At 40.1% G+C, this 22,736-nt stretch overlaps 1 protein-coding gene across 1 annotated transcript in view; it reads left to right on the top strand.

Moving 5' to 3' along the window:
- Positions 1 to 22,736, top strand: part of jmjd1cb (jumonji domain containing 1Cb) — a 130,363-nt gene that overhangs the window by 87,917 nt on the left and 19,710 nt on the right. The window contains 10 exon segments of the mRNA XM_062443087.1: positions 8,120 to 8,225; positions 8,374 to 8,498; positions 9,563 to 9,706; positions 11,318 to 11,359; positions 16,307 to 16,577; positions 17,620 to 18,174; positions 18,476 to 18,863; positions 19,639 to 20,617; positions 20,728 to 20,919; positions 22,142 to 22,314. Of these exon segments, the coding sequence (XP_062299071.1) occupies positions 8,120 to 8,225; positions 8,374 to 8,498; positions 9,563 to 9,706; positions 11,318 to 11,359; positions 16,307 to 16,577; positions 17,620 to 18,174; positions 18,476 to 18,863; positions 19,639 to 20,617; positions 20,728 to 20,919; positions 22,142 to 22,314 (2,975 nt within the window).

Raw genomic sequence — 22,736 nt, 5'->3', positions numbered from 1 at the left:
AAAAAACTACATGTTGGTGAGGTGTTTTTAAAGTTTAACATCTTCAGTGAGAACCAATGAGCTTGCAGCTGAGAGATTGGAGACGTAGCAGTTTTTGTTGGATTTGTTGACAAAGAGAGAATTGTAGAATATTTCAAGGTTTCATAAAGCTGCAGGTTGAGTCACTTCATCTTTAAGTGACTCTAAGGAGCAAGCATCTGCAGCCTCTGTAATATGACATGTTTCATAGTAAGACAGGATGAAGGTGGGCTGTCAGTTCAGCTGTCAGAGGAATTTGATCAAATTGCATCATGAGATCAGGAGGCAGAGAATGAAGGACGGATGAATAAAATAAAATGAAAAATCATAACCACACATACACACACACACACACACACACACACACACACACACACACACACACACTTGCTTTATACTAGCACTGTTAATTAGCTGCATCTACAAAGTGGCAACATTTCTACTTGACTTTAATTTCTACTTGTGTGAGAAGTCAAAGCCAAGGGGGAAGGAGTGCAGTATGTTTGAGTGGGAGGGAAGCAGCTGCCACACACACACACACACACACACACACACACACACACACACACACACACACACACACACACACACACACACACACACACACACACACACACACACACACACACACATACACACACACACACATACTCCTTTAATACTGTTCAGCTGACAATCCTGCCTCAGTGGAACTTTATGACTTCATGCCCTGCATTGCTCTCCCTCTCCCTCTGTCTCTCTCTCTCTTCCTTTTTTGTGTCATTCTCCCTCTTTCCTTCTTCTCCTCCTCCCTCCCTGCTACATCACATGCTTCTACATTCATTCCAGTGTCACATTACTTTGACAACATCTCATGTGCTTACACATACACACACTCACATGGACACCTGTGGTGTTAGATACAGAGGTATTGCCTTACATGTTGTTGGTAGCTGTCTACTCACCTACAAAAGACTTCTGGTGTCAGTAGGTGACAGTTGATTCAGCTGGCTGAAATGACTTTTGACTGTAGTCTGCTGTCTTTGTATGTTCTCTCATAACAGCTCTGCAACATTAAGATTTGACTTAATATATTTTCCTAGAGACAGAAACATCACTCTGTCTTATAAATATTGAAATAAAAGGAAGTGGACCGTGTGGTCTTGTGGGTCAGATAAAACCTCATTCATTCTTTGGGAAACATCTAACTGAGTGTATTATTTAGGAGGTTGTCAGGTATCATTAGCTTTGACATTGTCAGCAAAGGTTCACCAGTTATTAGTCTCTGTCATTAGTAAATCTAATGCTGATTGAGTATTAAGACTTCTTAAGACAACAGTTGAGGCTGAATTTTGTAAGTGGACCTTAATATTAGGTTTGCTAATATTATTTATGCCAAAAAATTAGTACTAGTAGTAAACAGAAATTCAAGTCAGAAAGATAAAGCAGATATCAATTGATTGATCTTTACTGCAGTTTTTAAAGTATAGATGGATGGATGGATGGATGGATGGATGGATGGATGGATGGATGGATGGATGGATGGATGGATGGATGGATAGATATTAAATTGCTTGGTTTACAGCAGCTACATCCACACTTAAGACAGCCACATATATCATCATAGAAATACACCTGTGACTATCCAAATACCCCAAAATTGTAGTAACAAAACAAATATATGTATATATGTAATAAATAATAATGAGGTACTCAGTGTGAGATATAACACTGTTGTGGACATAGTGTTACATCTACAGTGTCTGAACTGGACACTAGGCCTCTGCTACAGTGTATCAATAAATATCATTACTGTCCAGCCAATTCTCTGCCACTATGTACTCCTCCTAGAAAACACATGTCCACTGTTCATATTCAGTCACTGAGCAACAATATAATCATCAACGCTGTGAATATAATAAAATCACAAACTGTCCCACAGTTTGTTCCCTCCTGCTTCAGCCTCAGCATCTCCACGGCAACAAGCATCTTCCCTGAATCAAAGGGTGTTAGAAGTCGTTAACAAGCCATCTGTCTTTGTCTCTTTAAATGTGAATGTGTGTCATATTTGTTGTTGTGTTACTAATTATCTGGTGCACAATGTCCTTGTGTAACATCGCAGCCCTTGTGCTCACAGCACAGCTTTGAAAAAACATAGAAACAGTCATCATTAGAGCTGATGTTCATAATGGGTTTTAATGAGTAGATTATAAGCTTTGTAAAACTCACAGGAAGTCTTTCTGTTATCTGCTCCTGGTTGACATGAAGCTATTAGTCTGTAGAGAACAGAGCAGAGCAGCACCCACAGGGGTCACAATGTGATAGCTGGCATATCTTTGATGACTCCATCATCATCATCATCATCATCATCATCATCATCATCATCATCATCTCAGTTACATATAAACTGCAACTTTATTAGCTGTTTTTATTGTAAAACCAGCAACAAATTCAATGTGTGTGTAGGTGTGGACAACATATGTTTCTGTTAGCAGATGTACACCTGTACACTACACGTCTGACTTCACACAGGCTGAGTATGAAGTTCTGTTCTCTTTTAATTTTCCTCGAATATTATTAAACATGAATAACACTGATCTTGGTCTTGGCCCCTGGATGATATGCAATATATCACAGATTTATATCCTAATAGCTAATGCTGTAGTATCTCTGGGTGGATGTATGAGGCCACGTGAGCAATATTACAGATCAATGTGTAGGACTGCTTTATGGTGACATTGGATTTTATGATTTCTGTATAAATGTTTCTCAATACATTTCTCAGAAAATGTATTACATCACTAGACATATCAATATAATGATGTACAGTGCATACTCCCCCTCTTTCCCCTCCAGCACTACATAAGCTGATGATATGTTTCACCCACACTATGAATATGTAGTGAATCCCTGTTTGCATTTGATTCCTCTCTCATACATTTCTCTCTAGTCTGACAAAAATAGACCAACTGGTGGTCATGATGACCATGTTGCCTTGGCAACACAGTCTCCACATGTATTGTTTCTAAACAGCCTACAGTAAGTCTCATAGTTACATACACAGACATGTATACATAGACACCGCATTGACTGTGATACATCAACTCGTCGGCCATATTGATCTGTGTGAGACTAGCCTGTAAACAAGTCAGAGTAAACAGAGAAGCTGCAGTTATTCTGGATAAAAAAACACTGTAATGGTTAGATTCCTCTGCAAATGTCAAGGATTTATGAGCATTGAGAAAAATGAAAGAAAATAATCAAATACAAATCAGATACTGCGACACTGGAGGTCTAATTTCTATAATTTTATACCAGTGAAAAGATGCAGATATACTCCAAGAGAGACAATTACACACAAAAAGCAATGATAAGTTTAAGTAAGATGTGCCTGTATTGATCCCCAAACATATTCAAGTAATAATAATAACTTTATTTATATATAGCACCTCTTAAAAACCGAGTTTACAGAGGGAAAAAGCAGCATATATTGCCTCACAAAGCAATATAACAATATAACAACAGAAACAGGTCTGGCAGTGACGATGTTCTGTATACTTGCATTCATTTTTTGAAAGATGTAATGTATTTGTAATTTTGCTGCTTGGAGAATGCCAGTCTGCAAGCCCCTGGAGGGTTTTTTGGCAATTCTCCCTCATATTCCTCTGTACTTTGTGTATTTTTCTATATAGAACCAGACGTGCTTTAAAAATGATCAGTCAAATCTTAAAATCAATTCTAAATTGAACAGGGAGCTGATGTAGATAAGCCCGGACTGAGGCGATGTGATCTGTCATCTGTTTAAACCAGTAAGAAGCCTAGCTGCTGTAATCTGAACCAATAGGAAGCAAGAGAGTGACTTTAGATTTATGTGAATGACTTTTTCCAGGTCACAGTGGGAGAGGATTGATTTGATTCTGGAGATTGTTATTTGAAGGAAACAGGATTGGACAACTCTTTTTTCTGAATCAAATAGTACTCTAACATTTCTGGCTGCATGCTTCACATTAGCAGACAAGGAACCAATGAGACTAATAGGGTTTGGAGGATTGAACAATATGATTTCTGATTATGAGTTATTGAATTGAAGATCATTTGTTGCCTTTTATCCTTGACCGTATTCATTAAAAAAAATCTAAAACGACATAACTCTTGTAAGACATCAGTAAAATGACAGGGTTGGAGGTAATGACCGAGCCTATTACCTTGATACAATTCTGGGGTTAAAGTGATTTGCTCAAATTAAATTAGAGAAGAAGAATGCTCGTGCTTCTTTAACTGCCTTTTGATCATTCTCAATTGTGTTAAAATTCCATTTTCATTCCTTTGTCCTACAATCTCTTTTTAATTCCTGGTGGATTCTTTGAACCAGGGCTGCCGTGTCCTGTTTGACTTTTTGTCTTTGCACAGGGTGACAGAGTCCAGGACAGTCTGACAGCTGGGATTAAAAAGGGAGAGCAGCTCCTCTGTGTTACAGTGTGGATCAAACACAGTTAAACAAGCAGCAGTAAAACGCTTGCTAGCAGACATACAGTTAAAAACATTGTACACACGGCAAACACACAGGTGTGTTGTGATTAAAAGGTAGTCGGGATAAAACCTCACTGAATAAAGTGCTGTGTGATGTCAAACTTGTACAGTGGTCTCAGCCATCAGTCTAGAACTAGGTCAGGGTGTGGCCCTCAGAATGTGTGGCTTCTTGTATTGCCTGAGTGAGGTTAAAAGATTCCAAACTATCCATAAAAGTGGCGACAAAAGTCTGAGAAAAACAGCAAACATGCATGTTTAAAATCACCTAAAAAAAGAAAAGAATTTAGCCTTGGATAAAAACATTGTTTGGCTTAAAGCAGTTTGTACATTATTAAAATGATCACTGTTATGGTTCAAAAATAAGAGAAATGTAGTACAGTACAAATAGTATGGAATATAAGTGTAATATACTATAAAGTGAGATGTATACACACTAAATTACAGCAGTGTAGCTCATTATTATTATTATTAATAATAAGAAGAACAAGACTAATAGGTTATAAATAAAATAAGGTGTAGCATTAGTACATTGTAATGTTATAGTAGTAATATACCAATATTAGATTAATGACTGAATTATTGAAAGACTGACTATTTTATATGACGAAGATTATTTATTATGACTATTAAGGCAATTATTTATTTTAGGACACTTTTAATTTATTATTTGAAGACAATTACGATGCTGCTGAACTAAGTTTCATTGTATTGTTTTATCAGTGCAATGACAATAAAGTTTCCATTCTATTCTAATATTACTAAATAATATATGTAGTATAAATAGTCGTATAATATAGTAAAAAAAATTCAATAAAATAGTGAGTCGTATAATAGTTTAATTAATAATATAAGTGATGGTTCTTTTCTAAAACAGCGTGATGGGAGCTAAAACACTTGGAACAGAAGTGTGTTGAACAGCTATTTTTGTGTGTTGCGTCTCTGTAATTTAACAATGTTCAGTTTGACAGAGTGCTGCAGCCTCAGGTGGTGATAAACACACACACACACACACACACACACACACACACACACACACAACTAATGACAAGAGCAAACAAGCACACTTGTCTATTCCACACTGTGTTTCCTAACTGAGAAAAGAAACAGCCCAGAATAGATTGCAGTTGTGATAATAAATATAACAGCACAGCTCCATCAGACTCTCTCTCTCTCTCACACACACACAAACACACACACACACACACACGCATGCATGTTATTTTCTGTCAGTGCAAAGCTAAATATAGGGACCACAAGAAAGTGAGGGCTTCATGAGGCTGTATATCACTGTTAGTAGACTATTCTTATCCACTGTCATCAATTCCTTCAGATGAACATAGCATGTGTCTCTGTGGTAAAAGATGTGTCACCCTCAGTGGAAGAAGTGGTTCAAACTGTGTGGTCCACATACCAATCAAAACTATAGGTCTTAACAACTGGATGTTCAGTGTTTTGACTTACATTAATTTGATATAAATATTAAATGATTCTGCTGTTAATTGCTTTGTAATAATTAATGTATCACAAATGTATCATTAGCAACGTAAAAAGTATTTACATCCTGATTATTTTAGCTATACCTACTTATACTTCTATCATGCACTGACTGATGGTGGTCCATTATATATCCTCCGTCACATCACACACATCAACATACTGTTTACACTCTGTTGTTTTATGACACTGAGGTAGAATAGTATGTAGTATAAGTGGAGTAGATAAAGAGTTCCAGCTGTGGGTCATTGGCAGACAAATAGTAAGAATATGTGAGACTTTTATGCTGACCTCTGTAGCACTGCATTCCACTGTGCTATTTTTAGTGTGTATGCTGGTTTAATTTAGAGCTGAACAAGGCTAGGAAACTAGAACACTGCAGCAGGATGAGAGAGAGAGTGAGAGAGGGGGGGGGGGGAATAGAAAGAGTGAGAGAGTGAGATAGAGAGAGATGAGAAGGTGAAATGAAAGCCATGACCTCATCTAGTCTGCTCTGCTTCCTGCTGAGTGTCAGCCTCCCCCGTCTCTGTTTGACTCCTGCAGCTCTGCATTGTGAGCAGACAGTCAGGTGGCACTGATATCTATTCAGTGCATTCACAGATGTCATATGAACTGTGGACAGGTCTTAAGACCCATATGTGACACTTATTTTGTAAGCATGTAAAGTGTTTTTCTACATATTTTCTTCAGTCGACCACTACTATGCATCAGCCCACCACCACAATGCAGACAGACCTCTGACCTCAACTCTGACATCATCCACTGAGGAAAAAATGTATAAAGTCTTTATGATGCACTAACCACCACTAATAGCTAGCATATAACCTTTAAAAACATGTGAACACAAGCAGTGGTGACAGGCTCCATATTTCTCTCTGATGGGATGAGAGAATAGTGGTGTGTTCAACCATGATTCACCTGTGATGCGTCTACTTTTAAGACTCCCCAAAGCAGTAACCTCAAGGCTGAGTGTGTACCACTGTGGTGACTGTGGTTTGGTTTTCTCCTCCACACTCTGTCTTCTTTTAGCAGTGTGTGTATTGTTGCTTTGAGAATGTGTGTGTGTGTGTGTGTGTGTGTGTGTGTGTGTGCGCGTGCGTGTGTGTGTGTGTGTGTGTGTGTGTGTGTTTGAGGCCATTTTAATATGTTTCTTCGCCTCTGTGATGCTTTTTTAACGAAACCAGAGAAACAGTCTCTACTCCGTATTTGGTGATTCTTTCAGGTTCTCACCCTGTGTGACCTGCTGTGTGAAGCCTCTCTTTTTAAGCTGCTGAGCTACTTCATGTGTTAGTGTGTGCTTATTTGTTTTTCTGAGGCTTTTTTCATGTGTATTCATATATCTGCACTTGTTCTCGTGTGGGTCTGTAACAAATAAGGGTTGGTAAGATGAGCAATTCAAAAATATGTTAAAAACTACTTTTAAAAGCAGCATCAGGTTTGTTAAAATGTACATTTAGTATTTTTGTGGTTTTATATCATTTGAAATGACATTTGAACCATTTTTTTTACCAAAAGTAAATGCAATGGTACAAAGTTTTTATGGTTACACCACTTAGACATTTTTGCCATAATCCTCTAATATATTCTCTCAAAATGGATTAAAAGCAGAAATTGTATGCTGGGTCCACAAAAAAAGAATGTTTTAAAAAGAAGTTATTCATACGTTTATTTTCACATTTTAACCCTTTAAATGTGTCTAAACCACATGGACACAAGAAACGTCATTGACCTGTATAATTACAGGAGAATACAGCTCAAATCTGGACAGTTACAACAGAGTAGGTAATGAGAGAGAACACTTGTGTACACTGTGTTTGGCTGTATTAAAAAGTGATCATGGAAAGCAGGAGGGGACTAAACAGAGGTTTAATCACCTGCGACCTAGACTGTGTTGTCACCACCACTAACCACATGATTTCTGTATCATTTCGTTTTTTGCCACCTCAAAAAACGAAGAAGAACTTGTCTTTTTTTTAAACTTGTAAACAGTATTTTCAGAAACAGAAAAATCCATGTTTGTGTGGACTGTTTTACAGAAATTGGCGTTGCAGTGTGTGTTGATACTGATGCATAGATATCCTGTGTATGTGTCTTCCAGGATGAGGTGGACAGTGTTAACCCAGTGTTAAGAGACAACCCTCAGCTCCATGAAGAAGTGAAGGGTTGGCTCAAAGACCAGAAAGTGCAGGAAATTTTTATGCAAGGTAAAGTTTTTATTTCTCCTTTTATATTGCCAAGTATTACACTCTATACATTGTATCTATAGATTATTGTTGGAGTTTATTTATTGAATTGTGTTCATGGCGGCTGTTTGGATCATGATGTTTTGGAACTGTTCCCTGCTGCTTCCAGGTCCATATTCCTTGAATGGCTACCGTGTGCGTGTGTACAGACAAGACTCGGCCACCCAGTGGTTCACTGGCATCATTACACACCACGACCTCTTCAGTCGAAACATGGTCGTTATGAATGACCAGGTAAACACACACACACACACACACACACACACACACACACACACACACACACACACACACACACACACATTTACGTCTGTCTTTAAAGATATATATACAGTATATCTAACATACAAGTATACTGCATGAAGGGAAAAGACAAGATAGAGAACAAATAGAGAAAGAAAGGTAGTTGCTAAAGGTAGTTGCTACCTTTCTTTGGCTTCTGTTTGGCTGATATGTTACATTTTAGAATACTTTTATTACTGAAATTCTAGTTTAGTTTTCATATCTTATATAGGTAACACAGTCCTGGTATTAACAGGTGAACAATGTATTTTTACTCTGTACCAGAACAGCTCCTGTAACCTTGGCAACTGTATTATATCAAAGATGATAAACGCTGTAGCAACAACAGACTGATTCTCCTGTTCAAACAGACATCATTCTCTGTTCTGCTCATTTAGCAGTATTACAGCTACAGAGCAGCTGATCATTTGGAATCACTAAAACATGTTTAAAACCTCTGATTAAATGAATGCAAAAACTGTTCATTAAATACACTTGGGGATGGTGATTTACATGACATGGGCCTGTGAAAAAAAAATGACATGAAAAGACTAAAAGTTACTTAAACATAACCTGAAAGTAACATTACACAAGCTTACCTTTTTATAAATCTCAGTGTGCCTGCATGTTTTTCTAGTTTGTGCCAATTGCAATCTTCAATTGCAACATTGTGGACAAATGTAGTCGATAAACGTGTTTGCTTTTCTTCCATGAGCCGGTAACATTATCTAACATTACTGACAGAGACATAATGTGACACAAACACAACATGCTGCTTATCAGTACAACAGCTCAAACAAATGAGCTTCTAAGGATACTGTTTTGACATGAAATAAGACTTCTTTTGAATTCATTTGTGCATCACATTATAGTCTAGTTTTTCAGATTGTAATACAGTGTGTCATAACTGTAATTTTCAGTGATGGCTTTTTGTTGTTTTCACTGATGAAATGCAGTCAGTGTAATAAAGCTGGTTCCCACCTGGACAGTGTAAAGTGTAAACTGTGTGTATTCAGGTGCTAGAGCCTCAGAATGTGGATCCATCCATGATCCAGATGACCTTTCTGGATGACGTAGTTCACTCCCTGCTGAAAGGAGAAAACATCGGCATCACCTCTAGACGAAGGTCACGCTCCAGCCAGAACAATAACTCCGCCCATGTGAGTACATACACACTACATAATAGAATCAGCTTTAACATATTCACATATTTTAAAACATACAGATGAATTGTCTGTAAGCCATGCTATATACAATAAATGTGGTTCATTAACAAAGAAAAAAACGTTATACAACAGAATGGTCATGGGAAAAGAAAAAGTAAGAAAGGAACACACACTACAAATGAAAATGTGAACAGCAAAAGAGTAAAGGTGTCAATGTTGGCCAGATGAGATTAATGTAACACTGGCTTATTAAGTGCAAACAGGTAAATGAAGGTCTTCATCAAAGGGCTTTACATTGTTGTGTGGGTGATGTTCAAAGAAGATGAGAAGTGGTGACATAAACTGGCAGATGTGAATCAGAGATATATATGACAATGGTTCAGTTTGATACAAAGTTGGGCCAAACCAATACTGGATTTTTGGGGCCGATACCAATATTAGGCAGTAAAACAATTCCAATATTGATATATCGGCCGATAATCTTACATATACTGTATAGATATGTAATGGGATTCATATACATAAAACACTGCCTATATAACTGCAAAAATATTGGTGCATATCAGACAACATATATGCCGATACCGATATATCTGTGATAGGCCAGTATCTGTTAACTGATATATCAGTCCGGCTCTAATACAAACAATGTGTGATGAAGAATTTGAGACGTGTTTTGAAAAGGCCAGCACCCCATATGTTGTTGAGTTATAGACTTTAAAATGTATGACTTGTATTTGGGGGTGCAAATAACATTATTGATTAATCTGCAGAATGTATTCTCAATACATTGACTAATCATGTGGTCCACAAAAATACCCATCACAGTCTCCTCTTATTAAAAATTGTTGCTGATTAATTTTCTCAGTCATCTGATTGGCTAATGATTTCAGCTCTACATGTGGCATAAAATAGAATCATAACCTTTCAAAGCACTTCATGTAAGCCCGAGACAAATGCATTCAATAAGTGGCCTTTGTTGTTGTCTTTTTGTTGTTTTGTGGACTATAACACCATTTATTTGACCTCAACATCTTCCTCATCGAGTCTGTTTATCTATTTGTTCAGAGACATTGGTCAACATCCATAAATGCTTCCCAAATCTTCACATACAGATGTCCAAAGCAGAATTTTTATACAATAGATTTATTGCCTGATTTATCATAACAGTTTGACTCATGTGTGATCTCATGTTTCTGTTGTAGTTTGATTTCAGATAGATTTAAAAGTAAAAGATTTTCCAATGTGCTTTCTGTTTAGCTTTACATTATTATTATTCAACACTCACATACATACTGTACATTGCCACACTGGTTACCAATCAGCTCCTTTTATGTGATGACACTAAATGAGTCAGCAAATGTTGTGAAGAGGTGTTATTGCCCCACATCATTTACAAATGAAGGTTATTAAGTCAAAAATGCAAGGAAGGAGCTGATTGGTTAACTAGTGCATTGAACACTCAGCCAGTCATTTCTGGTCCCGCAGTCATTAACAAAATCTCTCCTTGTCCCACATTTTATTTTTATTCATTTCATTTTTTATTTTTTTTTTTGTGTGTTTTTGTTTGTTTGTTTCTTGTTTGTTGTTGTTGACACATTAAAGATGGCGGGAGGGAGACCCGGCGGGACCACTGGCAACACTCAGGTACCCCAGACCCCCTATGCATACACCCCCAACCCCCAAACCCTCCAGACCCACACTCCCAACAACACACTACGACTGTAGAAAAGGCAGAGTCACAGCTGACAGCCATGATCTGTGCTTGTTTGAAAGAAATAACCCTTTTTTAAAAAAAAATCCCAATCACATGAAGAGAAACTCCCTGATACATTGCACAGCAGCACCAACACATCATCACACATTCCTAGTTAAGTTAATTTGCTGAAACCTAACCTCCTGTGAAGTGATTATAACAGTACATTAGCTTTGAAGGAAGACTGCTGCATGTTTTCAAGCTGAGGTGTAACATTCTGCCACAGATTCATCCCATCTTCCAAGTTTAAATAGTCACTGATTACTGTTGGGAAATCTACCAGCCACACACAAAGTGATTCATCCAGAATTAGGATATCTGGAATAATAATTTACTACTGCTGCTGCTTTGGTATCTTTGGGTTATCAACTGTACCTTCCTGCAACAGACATTTGTGGTCTGTAAAGGGCAGCTTCACAATACTTCTGCTCACAATTGATATAAACTTAAAAATACTCATCTGTTCAACTGTGAGGTTTCATATTAGTATCAAATATAATTCAAGCACTCTTCATGTCTTCAGTAAAAGGTTTGACTTTGTCAAAACAGTTTGCTTTGACAGTTTCTCTCAACATTTGCACTGCCAGATTTCTAAGAGAAACTGAAATGCATTGAAAGAGTAACTACACCCAGGTTAAAGATCCTGCTCACCACACTGCAGTACAGCATTTCTCAGTGTACAAAAGGCTACTTCTCAGTAGGCTGTGGTCATAAGGACACAGACCACACTTGATTTAAGGTTCTAGTCTGATACATTCTGACCACACCATCCTCCACTAGTTGGTGTGGTTAGAGGAGAATCAGTGTGGAGTTTCTCTTTAACCACAAGCCCTGAAATCAAGTCCAGTTTGTTATTCAGAGAAACAGTGACCTCTCTCTTCTTTGATTATTTCTAAAATTTCTTTTTTTCTTTCTTTTTATTGTTGTTGGTTGGAGCGAGCACTCCCATAGCCCACCCATCTGTGGAAGTGCACGCAAAGGAAAGAGCTCCTTTTGTTTGCTTTTGTTTGTTTTAACAAAAATAGAACCAATGATGGGGGATAAGGTTCATACGTGTAATACACATGCACAGTTGGCTTGCAGTGCATACAGTACAGTCTCAGTGATAAGAAAGTTTAGGTTGCACACACATATATGCACAGGGTTCTGTGTGAATCCTGAAATTTAAGTCAAGTGGACCCTTGTAGACACTTGAGAAATCACAATTTGGCTGCTGTGTCTTTAATAAATGAGCAGGATTGGACTGGGCTCACTGTACCAGACTTTCTGGGCTGTTGGAAACCTCCCATGATATTTTCCAGCCCTGCCCAGGTGCCCATCATCATTTCCATCTGGACATTCGCCAAAGTCAAAGTTTGGCTCATTCAGTTTACCTTACAAGGTCGCTAACACAAATTTCCAGCATGTTTTAGAATAATGGGCATGTCCCAGACAGGGTCAGGAACACGGGACAGCAATCAAAGAGAGTGGCACGTTGACCTTCTCTCAGCAAGGCTCCACAATAACTCTACATGTAGTGGACAACGTCCTCTACGTGTAGTCGGAGATGGGCATAACTGTGTTACTGCAGCATCAAGCCTCTCATTACTGACACATTATTCTACTTTCACAAGGTGAACAGCTACATAGCTACTGTTGTGATTGACCTGGTCTGGATACATCCTTGACCTACATGGCTTACATGGACTGCACATGAGACACATGTACACTCAAAAATCATCAGCAGCATTAGTCCCTTTCCTTTCAAGACACTTCCACAGTGTGCTAGACCTTCCCCTACCTCACCTGGCTCCAACACACACAGCAACAGTCCAGAATTAATGTGGGAAGAGAGTTTGCTGTTTCTGCAGAATATAGATTGGACATTTAGCAAAGTTATTTCCCTCCAAAGCATTTTCCAATCAGCATGAAAACTGCGTTGCACAGAATTGATGCAAAGTCTTTTCTGTTATTTCGTGTAAAATAAAAACCTCACCTCCACATTTGCAAACAGTAGGAAACTAGTGCAGCAGAAACATAGAAATGGGATACGTGATTTTTTTTTCTTTGTTTTAAAAAAAGTCACTAGTCATACTATTAAGAACACTGCGTCCCGTTTTTGAGTATACTCTTATGTGGGTGGCCTATATAAATGTAATGTACCTACATATTCTCTGCAGCATAATTTAACTCACACAGTATAATGTGCCATCATAACTCTAACTTGATAAAAAGGTACAATCAGAAGTGTCACATAGTGCAGTCAGGCAGTATTAAGACAGCAATGTAGTTGTGTTGCGTTAGAACTGGAAATCAAGCAATGACTAAAACGAAATCACAGTACTCTACTGGGGTCAGAAAGTAATGTGAAAGTAATCATATTTAATAATCTATGCAAAACACTTTGTCTGTCTGATAATATGATCCACAGACATCAGCACACACTTGATGTCTTACTTGTTCTAGTCAGGGGGCTTTTTGCCTTCAGTCTGATCTTCAACAGTGAGACATATGATCGCTTGGCTTAAGGTCAGGTGGTAAGGTCCACTGTTTGACCATTAAAACTATTAGTTGCTTTATCTTTAGCCTAAAATTGTGACACTATGAATAAAATTGTCTTCAAGTCATACATTTGTGACCCATGGATGTGAACACTTCATACTGTACACCTTCAAACTGTCAGAGTCATATTTCATTTCAAGAGTCCAAACAGTGAAGCACATATCACTGTTCTTATACTATCTGGAGATACATCATTAAAGTTTGTGTTTTACTTGTTTCTTGTCAGTCACTTTGTTTATGTGGAACTATTCTCCAGTCTTCCTCTCTCAGTTGATAATGACCAACTTGTATTTAGGTCAATTCTTACACAGCGGAGGATACTTCTGCTCTCCTGAATTCAGTCCCTCTATGACCGAAGAATAACTACCTCTGTATTATCAAACCACTTTTAACCCTTACATACTGTTCTGGTCAAATCTGACCCATTTTGACAACTGAAAGCAATATAAATACCCTAATAACATTTTTTAAGCCTGGAATTTCATGGCTTTTCCTAAAGTGACCCAATGCAAAAACTGAAATATTTCAAAAGAATTTATTTTTATGCTGGTTATACATTTTTGCACAGAGAGGGTGTTAATGGTTATCGTGAAACCTAACATTCAAAGGTTGCATCCTTCACTTTCAGTAAATAAATAGAAATGATTATGGCTGTTATGTTCTTGTTTTAGATAACGTGAGATTAGAATATAGGGTGATTTAGGATGTATTTTCAGTATAAATTAATAGTGTCAAACCAAAACAAGAACATTTGGTATAGGCACTTATTCTAAAGGAATACTTAAGCCGGCTCAGAATTTGAACAGTGTGTAAGGGTTAAAAGCATAGAAGAATGACGATAGAAAGTGAAGATCATTGAAGTGTTGCTTTCATTGTGCACTCTCTGCCCCGGGTGTTGTACAGTTACTGAAAAACTGCTCAATGGCATAAATGAGAGGAGACTCTAGGGACCGCTACACTCTGCAAGGCGAAGGTCACATGACTCTCAGAGACAGACGGAGGTGTCAGCAGGTTCACTGTAGCTAGACATGGCTAGCTTCTCTATTTGTACTGTAAGAAGGTCAGAGAAGAAGGTCACAACTCAAGTGTCCTTGAAAAATGGGAGCAACTCGTAAAGCTTGTTCATCTGTGTGTTTCTGTGTTGTCACTGGGATTGGAATGTAATACATGTGAAATGTACAAATGCTAATTTTGAGAGAAACAAACAAAGTGAAGACTTGTGTATTCATGAAAACACTCATTGCTCATTCAGAGTTTGAAAACTACATTCAGAATCATTTCTATGTTACAATTCTATCACTGGATTTTTTCCTCAAATTCTTTAATTTGTGGTCTTTTGCCAATTATGTTAAAAAGCCTGCATGGAAGATGTATGAAGAAATAAAGATTGCCAGTTAGTTGGTTGGTTAGTTAGTTGGTTGGTTAGTTGGTTAGTTAGTTGGTTGGTTAGTTGGTTAGTTAGTTGGTTGGTTGGTCGGTTGGTCAGTTGGTTAGTTAGTATGGTTGGTTAGTTAGTTGGTTGGTCAGTTGGTTAGTTAGTATGGTTGGTTAGTTAGTTGGTTGGTCAGTTGGTTAGTTAGTTGGTTGGTTGTTTGGTTGGTCAGTTGGTTAGTTAGTTTGGTTGGTTAGTTGGTCAGTTATTTAGTTAGTTAGTTAGTTAGTTGGTTGGTTGGTCAGTTGGTCAGTTAGTTGGTCGGTTGGTTGGTCAGTTGGTCAGTTAGTTGGTCGGTTGGTCAGTTGGTTAGTTAGTTTGGTTGGTTAGTTACCTAGTTAGTTAGTTAGTTAGTTGGTTGGTTGGTCAGTTGGTCAGTTAGTTGGTCGGTTGGTTGGTCAGTTGGTCAGTTAGTTGGTCGGTTGGTCAGTTAGTTGGTCGGTTGGTCGGTTGGTTGTAGTAAAAAGACATCACTGGTTTTCTGTGCTACCTCGGCTGATCTGATAGATGTGATTCTGGCCTTGCAGGTCACAGTGGTTCCCTAGTGATGCACTAAAACAAGTAGAGGACTGCCTCACTATATATCACATATACACTCACATATACAGTAGTGGCTGTACGATGTCATGCTGGAAGTGTTCTTAATGTTTTGTCCAATCTCATTCACACTATATACAACAGGGGTTGAATACTAGAAAGATATCTCAGCAAGCCACAGTTTCATATTGTATAACACTAGTATGACAGACAGAGGTAGGGTTTATTGCAGATACATTAGATGATGGAGGTATATCTAATAAACTGGTCATGTTAGCCAGGTCTGGTTCTCTGTGTGTGCTAATGGATGACTGTTTCATTCTTACAGAGTCATTACACGCGAGCCCAAGCCAACAGCCCACGCCCCATCATGACCTCATCAGGACCCAACCCAAAGGGTTCCCAGGGGACACTGGCCTCCCAGCAGCAGAGCCAATCACAGCAAAGCCAGCAACCAGCCAGCCTATCACACCACTCGCCTGGCGGCAGTGGGCGGGAGCAGAGAGAGCAGCGCAACTCTCGCTCCTCCAGGAGAAAAGGATCAGACAGCAGCGTTCCAGAGGAGGAAAAGGACAGGAGAGAAGAGGTCACAGGGAGAGGTGAGGACAGCCACCTGTTACTTATGATTTTTATTTATTTTCCAAATGGTCTCTGTATTGCCATTTTGATGCCTTGTCATTTTGCCAAACTTAAAAGAGCTCATCATAACTCCTCAGTTAGATTTGGCTCTCCCCCGTCTTAAGTTTGTTATTGCCAGTAGCACTATATCACTGTGTGCCCTCATGTAAAAATGGGAAATGATTCCTATTATCACAATAATTGGCAGTGAGGTAAATTGCTTGGAATAAATGACCAGTTTTCTCATTTACATAATAGATTAGTGCTCACTGCAGCATTATTTCTATTGTGTGCAGTAGCAAACTACAGCTCATACATTGTTATGTTGGAAGAGCATTTTAACATATTTTTGAATTGCTCATCTTGCCAACCCTTATTTGTTACTGACCCATATACCACTGTCTCTTCTCTGCTGTTTTTTAATGTGTAGAGTTGAGATGGATATATGATGCCTGATTCTTGAAATTTGAATAATGATATATTTATATTTAATAGTGATTCAGCATGTAGTGAGCAGGACATTTTACAGTGTAAAAATAAAATTGTCAGTGCTCTCCCACTTTCATATTCTTGCACTTACTGCCTGGTTAACATATACACTGATATTAGATAGAAGATCCTACCTTCTGGCTGATTATCAGTCTACTCATTAATTTTTGAGTTGGCTGTTTTCATGTGAGTGCTGCAGCTGTACTCTGCCATCACTGACACCCACAGTACGAAGTGGAAGACTGCACAAGGCAATAATCCCTTGATGTTCTAACACAAAGCTTTGATAAATATTTAAGTGAGTAAGAGCAGGCAGGTGAATGCAGGAATATGTTGGAGTGATTGCACACTGATCTCAGCAGCAGAGACTAAAATGTTTGATCAGACTTCATATCCATGTAGCCCTCAGCAGAGAATAAATCAGGAGTGAGGAGAAGATGAGATGTCCAGAATGAGATGGAGAGGTTGGATGGCAGGGGGAGGTGGCAGAGAGTGATTAAATGTGATTATTGTTTCTTCTTTTCATCCCTGCAGACGCCAAGGCCAAGACCAAGCAGGCAGTGAACAAACGCAGGAAGGGCGAGGAGGATGAGAAGAAGGCCGGTCTAAAGAGGCTGAAGACTGACATGACGTCTGATCTGTCAGAGAGCAGCGACTCTGAAAATCCGCACAACAAGAGGACTCCCCACTCCTCGTACTCCTCTTCCTCCTCCTCCTCCTCCTCTTCTTCCTCATCCTCCTCCTCGTCCTCCTCAGAGCCCAACTCTGAGAACGAGCTAAAGACTCGCAGCAGCGACGTGAAACCCGGTGCTGTTTCCAAAATGGAGGAAGATGAGAAGCCGCTGATGCAGGGCGCCAAAATCAACGATTCCTCCGCTGTAATTGGTCGCCTCTCCCCGTGGGCGGAGCTTCAAGCTACAGAGGACAGCAAGAAGGGTGTTGTTAAGGAAACAGGCAAAATGATAACAAAGGAGGAGGAGGAATTGGTGGCGGTAACACAGATCACCCAATCTCCACGGCAACAGACACCTCTGATGCCTGAAACCATCCAGAGCAGCATCATAGAGAGCAGCAAGAACACTGTGAAAGGTACACACTGATGCATGGCAACTCTCAAACATGTGATGATTATCAATTAGTTAAACATGATCAATACACACACAGGACCAGATATGCACTTATATTTTATACTTTATATATTTATATGTATTTTAAGAACGATTTTTTGAAGTTTATGGATTCTATGGATCTTATGTAATTTCTGTCTACAGTATGTCTGTTATTGGTGAGCCACAGACAATTTTCCATCATGGTGGACAACAGAGTCCTATTCTATTCTATCCTATTCTAAATATACTCATTGTGTTGTTTTGTGTTTTTTTTCATGCAGCCTCATCTCGATCCCAGACGCCGTCATTGTCCCACGTCCACAGCAGCGGCGTGATCGACATCACAGAGGAGGCCCAGGCCACGGTGCACCGGGAGAGTTCAGAGGCTGTGTCAGCACTGCTCGCCTCCCAGAAGGCAGAGTCCACGGCCCTCTCTCCTTACCTCCCCCTCAATCCCTCCCCCGTCTCCTCGCCTCCCGTCCCTCCATCTCCCTCACCATCAGAAGGAGGCCGCAGGACTGATGTGGAGCCTCCCATTCAACAGCAACAGCAGCAGCAACAACAGCAACAACAGCAACAACAGCAGCAACAGGGCATTATAGGAGGTGGCATTACAGCAGCCAGGAGCTTAAGCAACAAGATAGAGTTTGCTCCCTCTGAGGTCATCAGGTGAGAACAGAAGGCACTGGGAGTCAGGTTCTGAATATTAAAACTCCTGTTACTATATGAATATCCTAATATGATGAGTGCATAACAGGGGTAGCATTAGATTTATTAGATAGACCATCTGTTCACTAGAAGATCTTGATTTGTGTAACAGTCCCATCCAATAGTAATAATATGTTTAATAGGTTATATAGAGAAGATATGCAGGTAAACAGAGGATGGGTTTACATGCCCTGTAGTAACCTGAGGACTGTAAATATACATGCAGCAGCTCAGTATGAGACTTCTCCCCAACCCCCAACCTTATTTTGGAAGCGTGGCTTATTTTAACTGTTGCAGTGATGCAATATACCACTTCCTGAAATTGTGTGTACGTGTGTGTGTCAGGGACAGGGTTAGACTACTTTGTATTAGTCTCAGTTTTATTCAGACTCTGGATGGAAATATTTCAGAAACAAAGATGCATCACTGTGTGTAATGATCTTTGTGTTCATCCCACTGTGTTGCTATCTCAGGGATTCTCTCTCTGTCTGAAACTGATTAGAAACTGTAAACATGAGCCAGAAGTCAGTGTTCCCCAGGAGAAATCTAACTGGGGAAATTAGGTTTCTTTAATAACCTAGCCCAATTTTGGAAAGTTTGAATATAATCAAGTTTGCCCTCATCAAAAAAGGCAAAGATAGAGGTTAAATATAATCTTTACTGGTTTCAAATAGAAGATAAAGGTAATTGTGTATGTACACATGTTAAATAACTGTTCATCTGTGCTTTTTTTCAGGCCTGTCACTTCAATAGCTGATAGCGTGGTGCAGGTGATTAAGGAGAAAACAGTCCTTCCTCATCATCTTCTTCATCACCAGCAGCAGCAGCAGCATCAGCAGCACACACAACAGCAGCAACACTACACATCTGTCCACCCCAACATCAAGAGCCCGTCTTTATCCGAAGAGACGAGAAAACACCCACAGCAGCAGCTGCCCCCCCACAAGATGAACACAGTCCTCCCCACTGACTTAGCCAAATCCAAAATGAGCCCCAACCCAAACCCCAACCCAGCTCAGTTCGACTCCCTGAAACAGAAACCCCAGCACCCCAACAACTCTCAGAGCCATCCCTACCCCAACACAAACCCAGCCGACCTCCTCAAGGCTAAGCCCCACCCGGGCCTGCTGGACATATCCAAACCTAAACCCAACACCTCACCAGAGGTTTCTAAACATAAAATACCGAGGTACTCCGATACTTCCCCACCTCCGACGGGCCGTCTGTCCGCTAAAGCAGAGCCAGTAGAACCTCTTCGGTCTGGTTTTAAGCCGGTGCCGGCGAGGTCGGAGTCAGGTGGAGGCATCACGAGCAGCATCACCAAGAGCCCGCTCATCATCGACAAGAACGAGACCTTCACCGTTTACAGGGACCCAGCTCTGGTCCGCTCAGACGCAGAGAACTCCGTCTCAGCCACAGTTTCCTCTAACCACGTGGCAGCCTATCTACACCCCCACCTGCACACGCTCCACTCCCCCTCCCCCCACTCTCCCTGCCTCACCCCAGCATCCCACCCCCATGCCTCTCACCTCCTTGCCTCTCCTCACACCTCTGCCCTACCTCACCCGCACCTCTTACCCCCCGGGGTGCTCCAGGCCATGCCTCCTCCTGCAGCATCTCTCCTCGGGGGCCACCCCCGGCTCGACTCCCCCGGAGGGTTAGGCCACCTCGCCCTGCCTCACCCAGCAGCCGCACACCAGCAGCAGTTCCTCCAGGTCTGACTCACATATACATTCACACAGTTTAAACACTGTTATACACTTACTGATATTTACACGTTTAAATCTGTTTCACTCTGAAACTAAAGCTGTATTTTTTCTTTCAGGGTCAGGGGCCCCATCCGCCCTCTCTGCTAGCCCAGGCTCACAGCGGGGCAGCAGGACTGGGCCTGTACCCCATTCTCTGGCAGTACCCCAACGGAACACCCAGCTCCTACCCCCCTGGACTTAACCTGCCCCCCACAGCTAAATGGGTCCACCCTGAAAATCCCGTCAATTCTGAGGCCTCTCTCAGGAGGGTAGGTGTACTCATGTTAGCCTGGGTTTGTAGTGGTTCAGATTGTTTATGCATGTGTACATGATCAAATCACTTTGTGTGACAGTTTGACAAGCAGAGCGATGGAGGCTGGTTGTGGGAGGGGGAGATTAGATGGAGAAAGAAGAGCTGTTTGGCAGGCAGAGACGAGAGAGAGCAGAAATATTTACTTTAAATGTATATCAATTTGGTAGTTGACTCTTACAGGAGGTAAAAAGGGTCATTTGGCCCTTTTTGGCTTAACTTATGAAAACCTATTCCACATGTGTGTTCTAAGTATGATATACTGGATAGTATACTGCTGTGGAACTACACTGCTGCACAGGGAGTGGACACATATGCTGTATGATTAACTGACTGCAGTCACTAATTCAGACCGTCAGGTTATCATACAGAGCTAAAGTCAGCATTTACCTCCACTGAGAGCTGTCTCACTGAGCTTATCATTAGATGACACTACACCAGGCATGTCCACACTATTCCGTAAAGGGCTGTATGTCTGCAGGTTTTTGTTCCAACCAATTAAGAGCACACATGATTCAACCAATCAGCTGTCTGAAGACTGAGATCAGCTGATTAAATGAGTCAAGCCTGGTGTGTTCCTGCTTGGTTGAAATGAAAACCTGCAGCCACATGAACATTTATGGAATTGTTTGGACACGGTTGTTCTTCCCTGTCTATATCCTTACATTACATCATCACTATAGTTTGTTTCTCTACTGGACAAAGAGAGATGGTTCATATTCATCCCTTAAAACTGAGCTTTACACTCATTAAGACAGTCCTGTATTGATTAGGAGGCTCCTATGTTTGTTATAAATAAGTCATGTAAAATGAATCCATAACAAGCTGTTTATTGGAAAATAACAGCTTGAGGTGTTATTGGCCTTCACTGGGTATTATTTGTATGTGTGTACAGGTTATAGCTGATCTCTTATCTACTAGTAAGCATTCAAAACTGAAATATAATACTCACTTTCAATTCACTAGCCCAACATGAAGGAAAACTCGTAGCCTAGTAACTCTCTTCAGCCAATTAGAACTAAGTGTCCAAGTTGAATGTTGTTGAATGTTGTATATTGTAGCATATAGATGGAGTTTATGCTTTTTGTGCACTATGACATGACACAATGTTCTGGATCTTTCATATTTCATATCCTGGTTTATTATTTTACTGATGTGTGAACATGTGTGTTGGTGTTCAGAATACAGGCAGTCCATGGCTGCACCAGGCTGCTGGTAGTGCTGGTGACAGTCTGGGTTTGCTGAGCCACGTTCCTGTCCGGCCGGCCAGCGCCGACGCCCACCGCCCCCCTGTCAAGATGAACACACACGCAAGCCCCCCACTGTCAAAGGCCAGCATGGATATTCATAAAGAGTGAGTAGAAACATTAGCAACATGTGAAAGAGGCTCTTCATCAGGTGTTTCTCCACTGTGCTGCAATACTATAAAGTAGCAGCCATCAATTAATCACTAACCAAACATCATATATTAGAGATATATGTAGATTAACATGTCAAATATGTTATTCTGTCACTGTAAATATCCACATACATAGACAGCCATCAATTTGCCCCACTCTCATGGAATTTCTGGAATATTATGGGATATTAAAAAGTGTATTCCAGACAAGGAATATCTGGGGTATCATTTATTTCTTTGGTGAGGTCAGGGGAAATTTTAAATTCCTTTCTTCCTTCCTTTAAATGACTTTTGATCATGTATACAGCAAACACTATTCAACTTCTTTCACAGATCTGTTGCATCAGTGAAAAGCTACTGTAAACATTGAAGCTCTC

The sequence above is a fragment of the Scomber scombrus genome, chromosome 21, assembly GCF_963691925.1.
Source record: "Scomber scombrus chromosome 21, fScoSco1.1, whole genome shotgun sequence".
NCBI lineage: Eukaryota > Metazoa > Chordata > Actinopteri > Scombriformes > Scombridae > Scomber > Scomber scombrus.
This window is presented reverse-complemented; position numbering and strand designations above follow the sequence as displayed.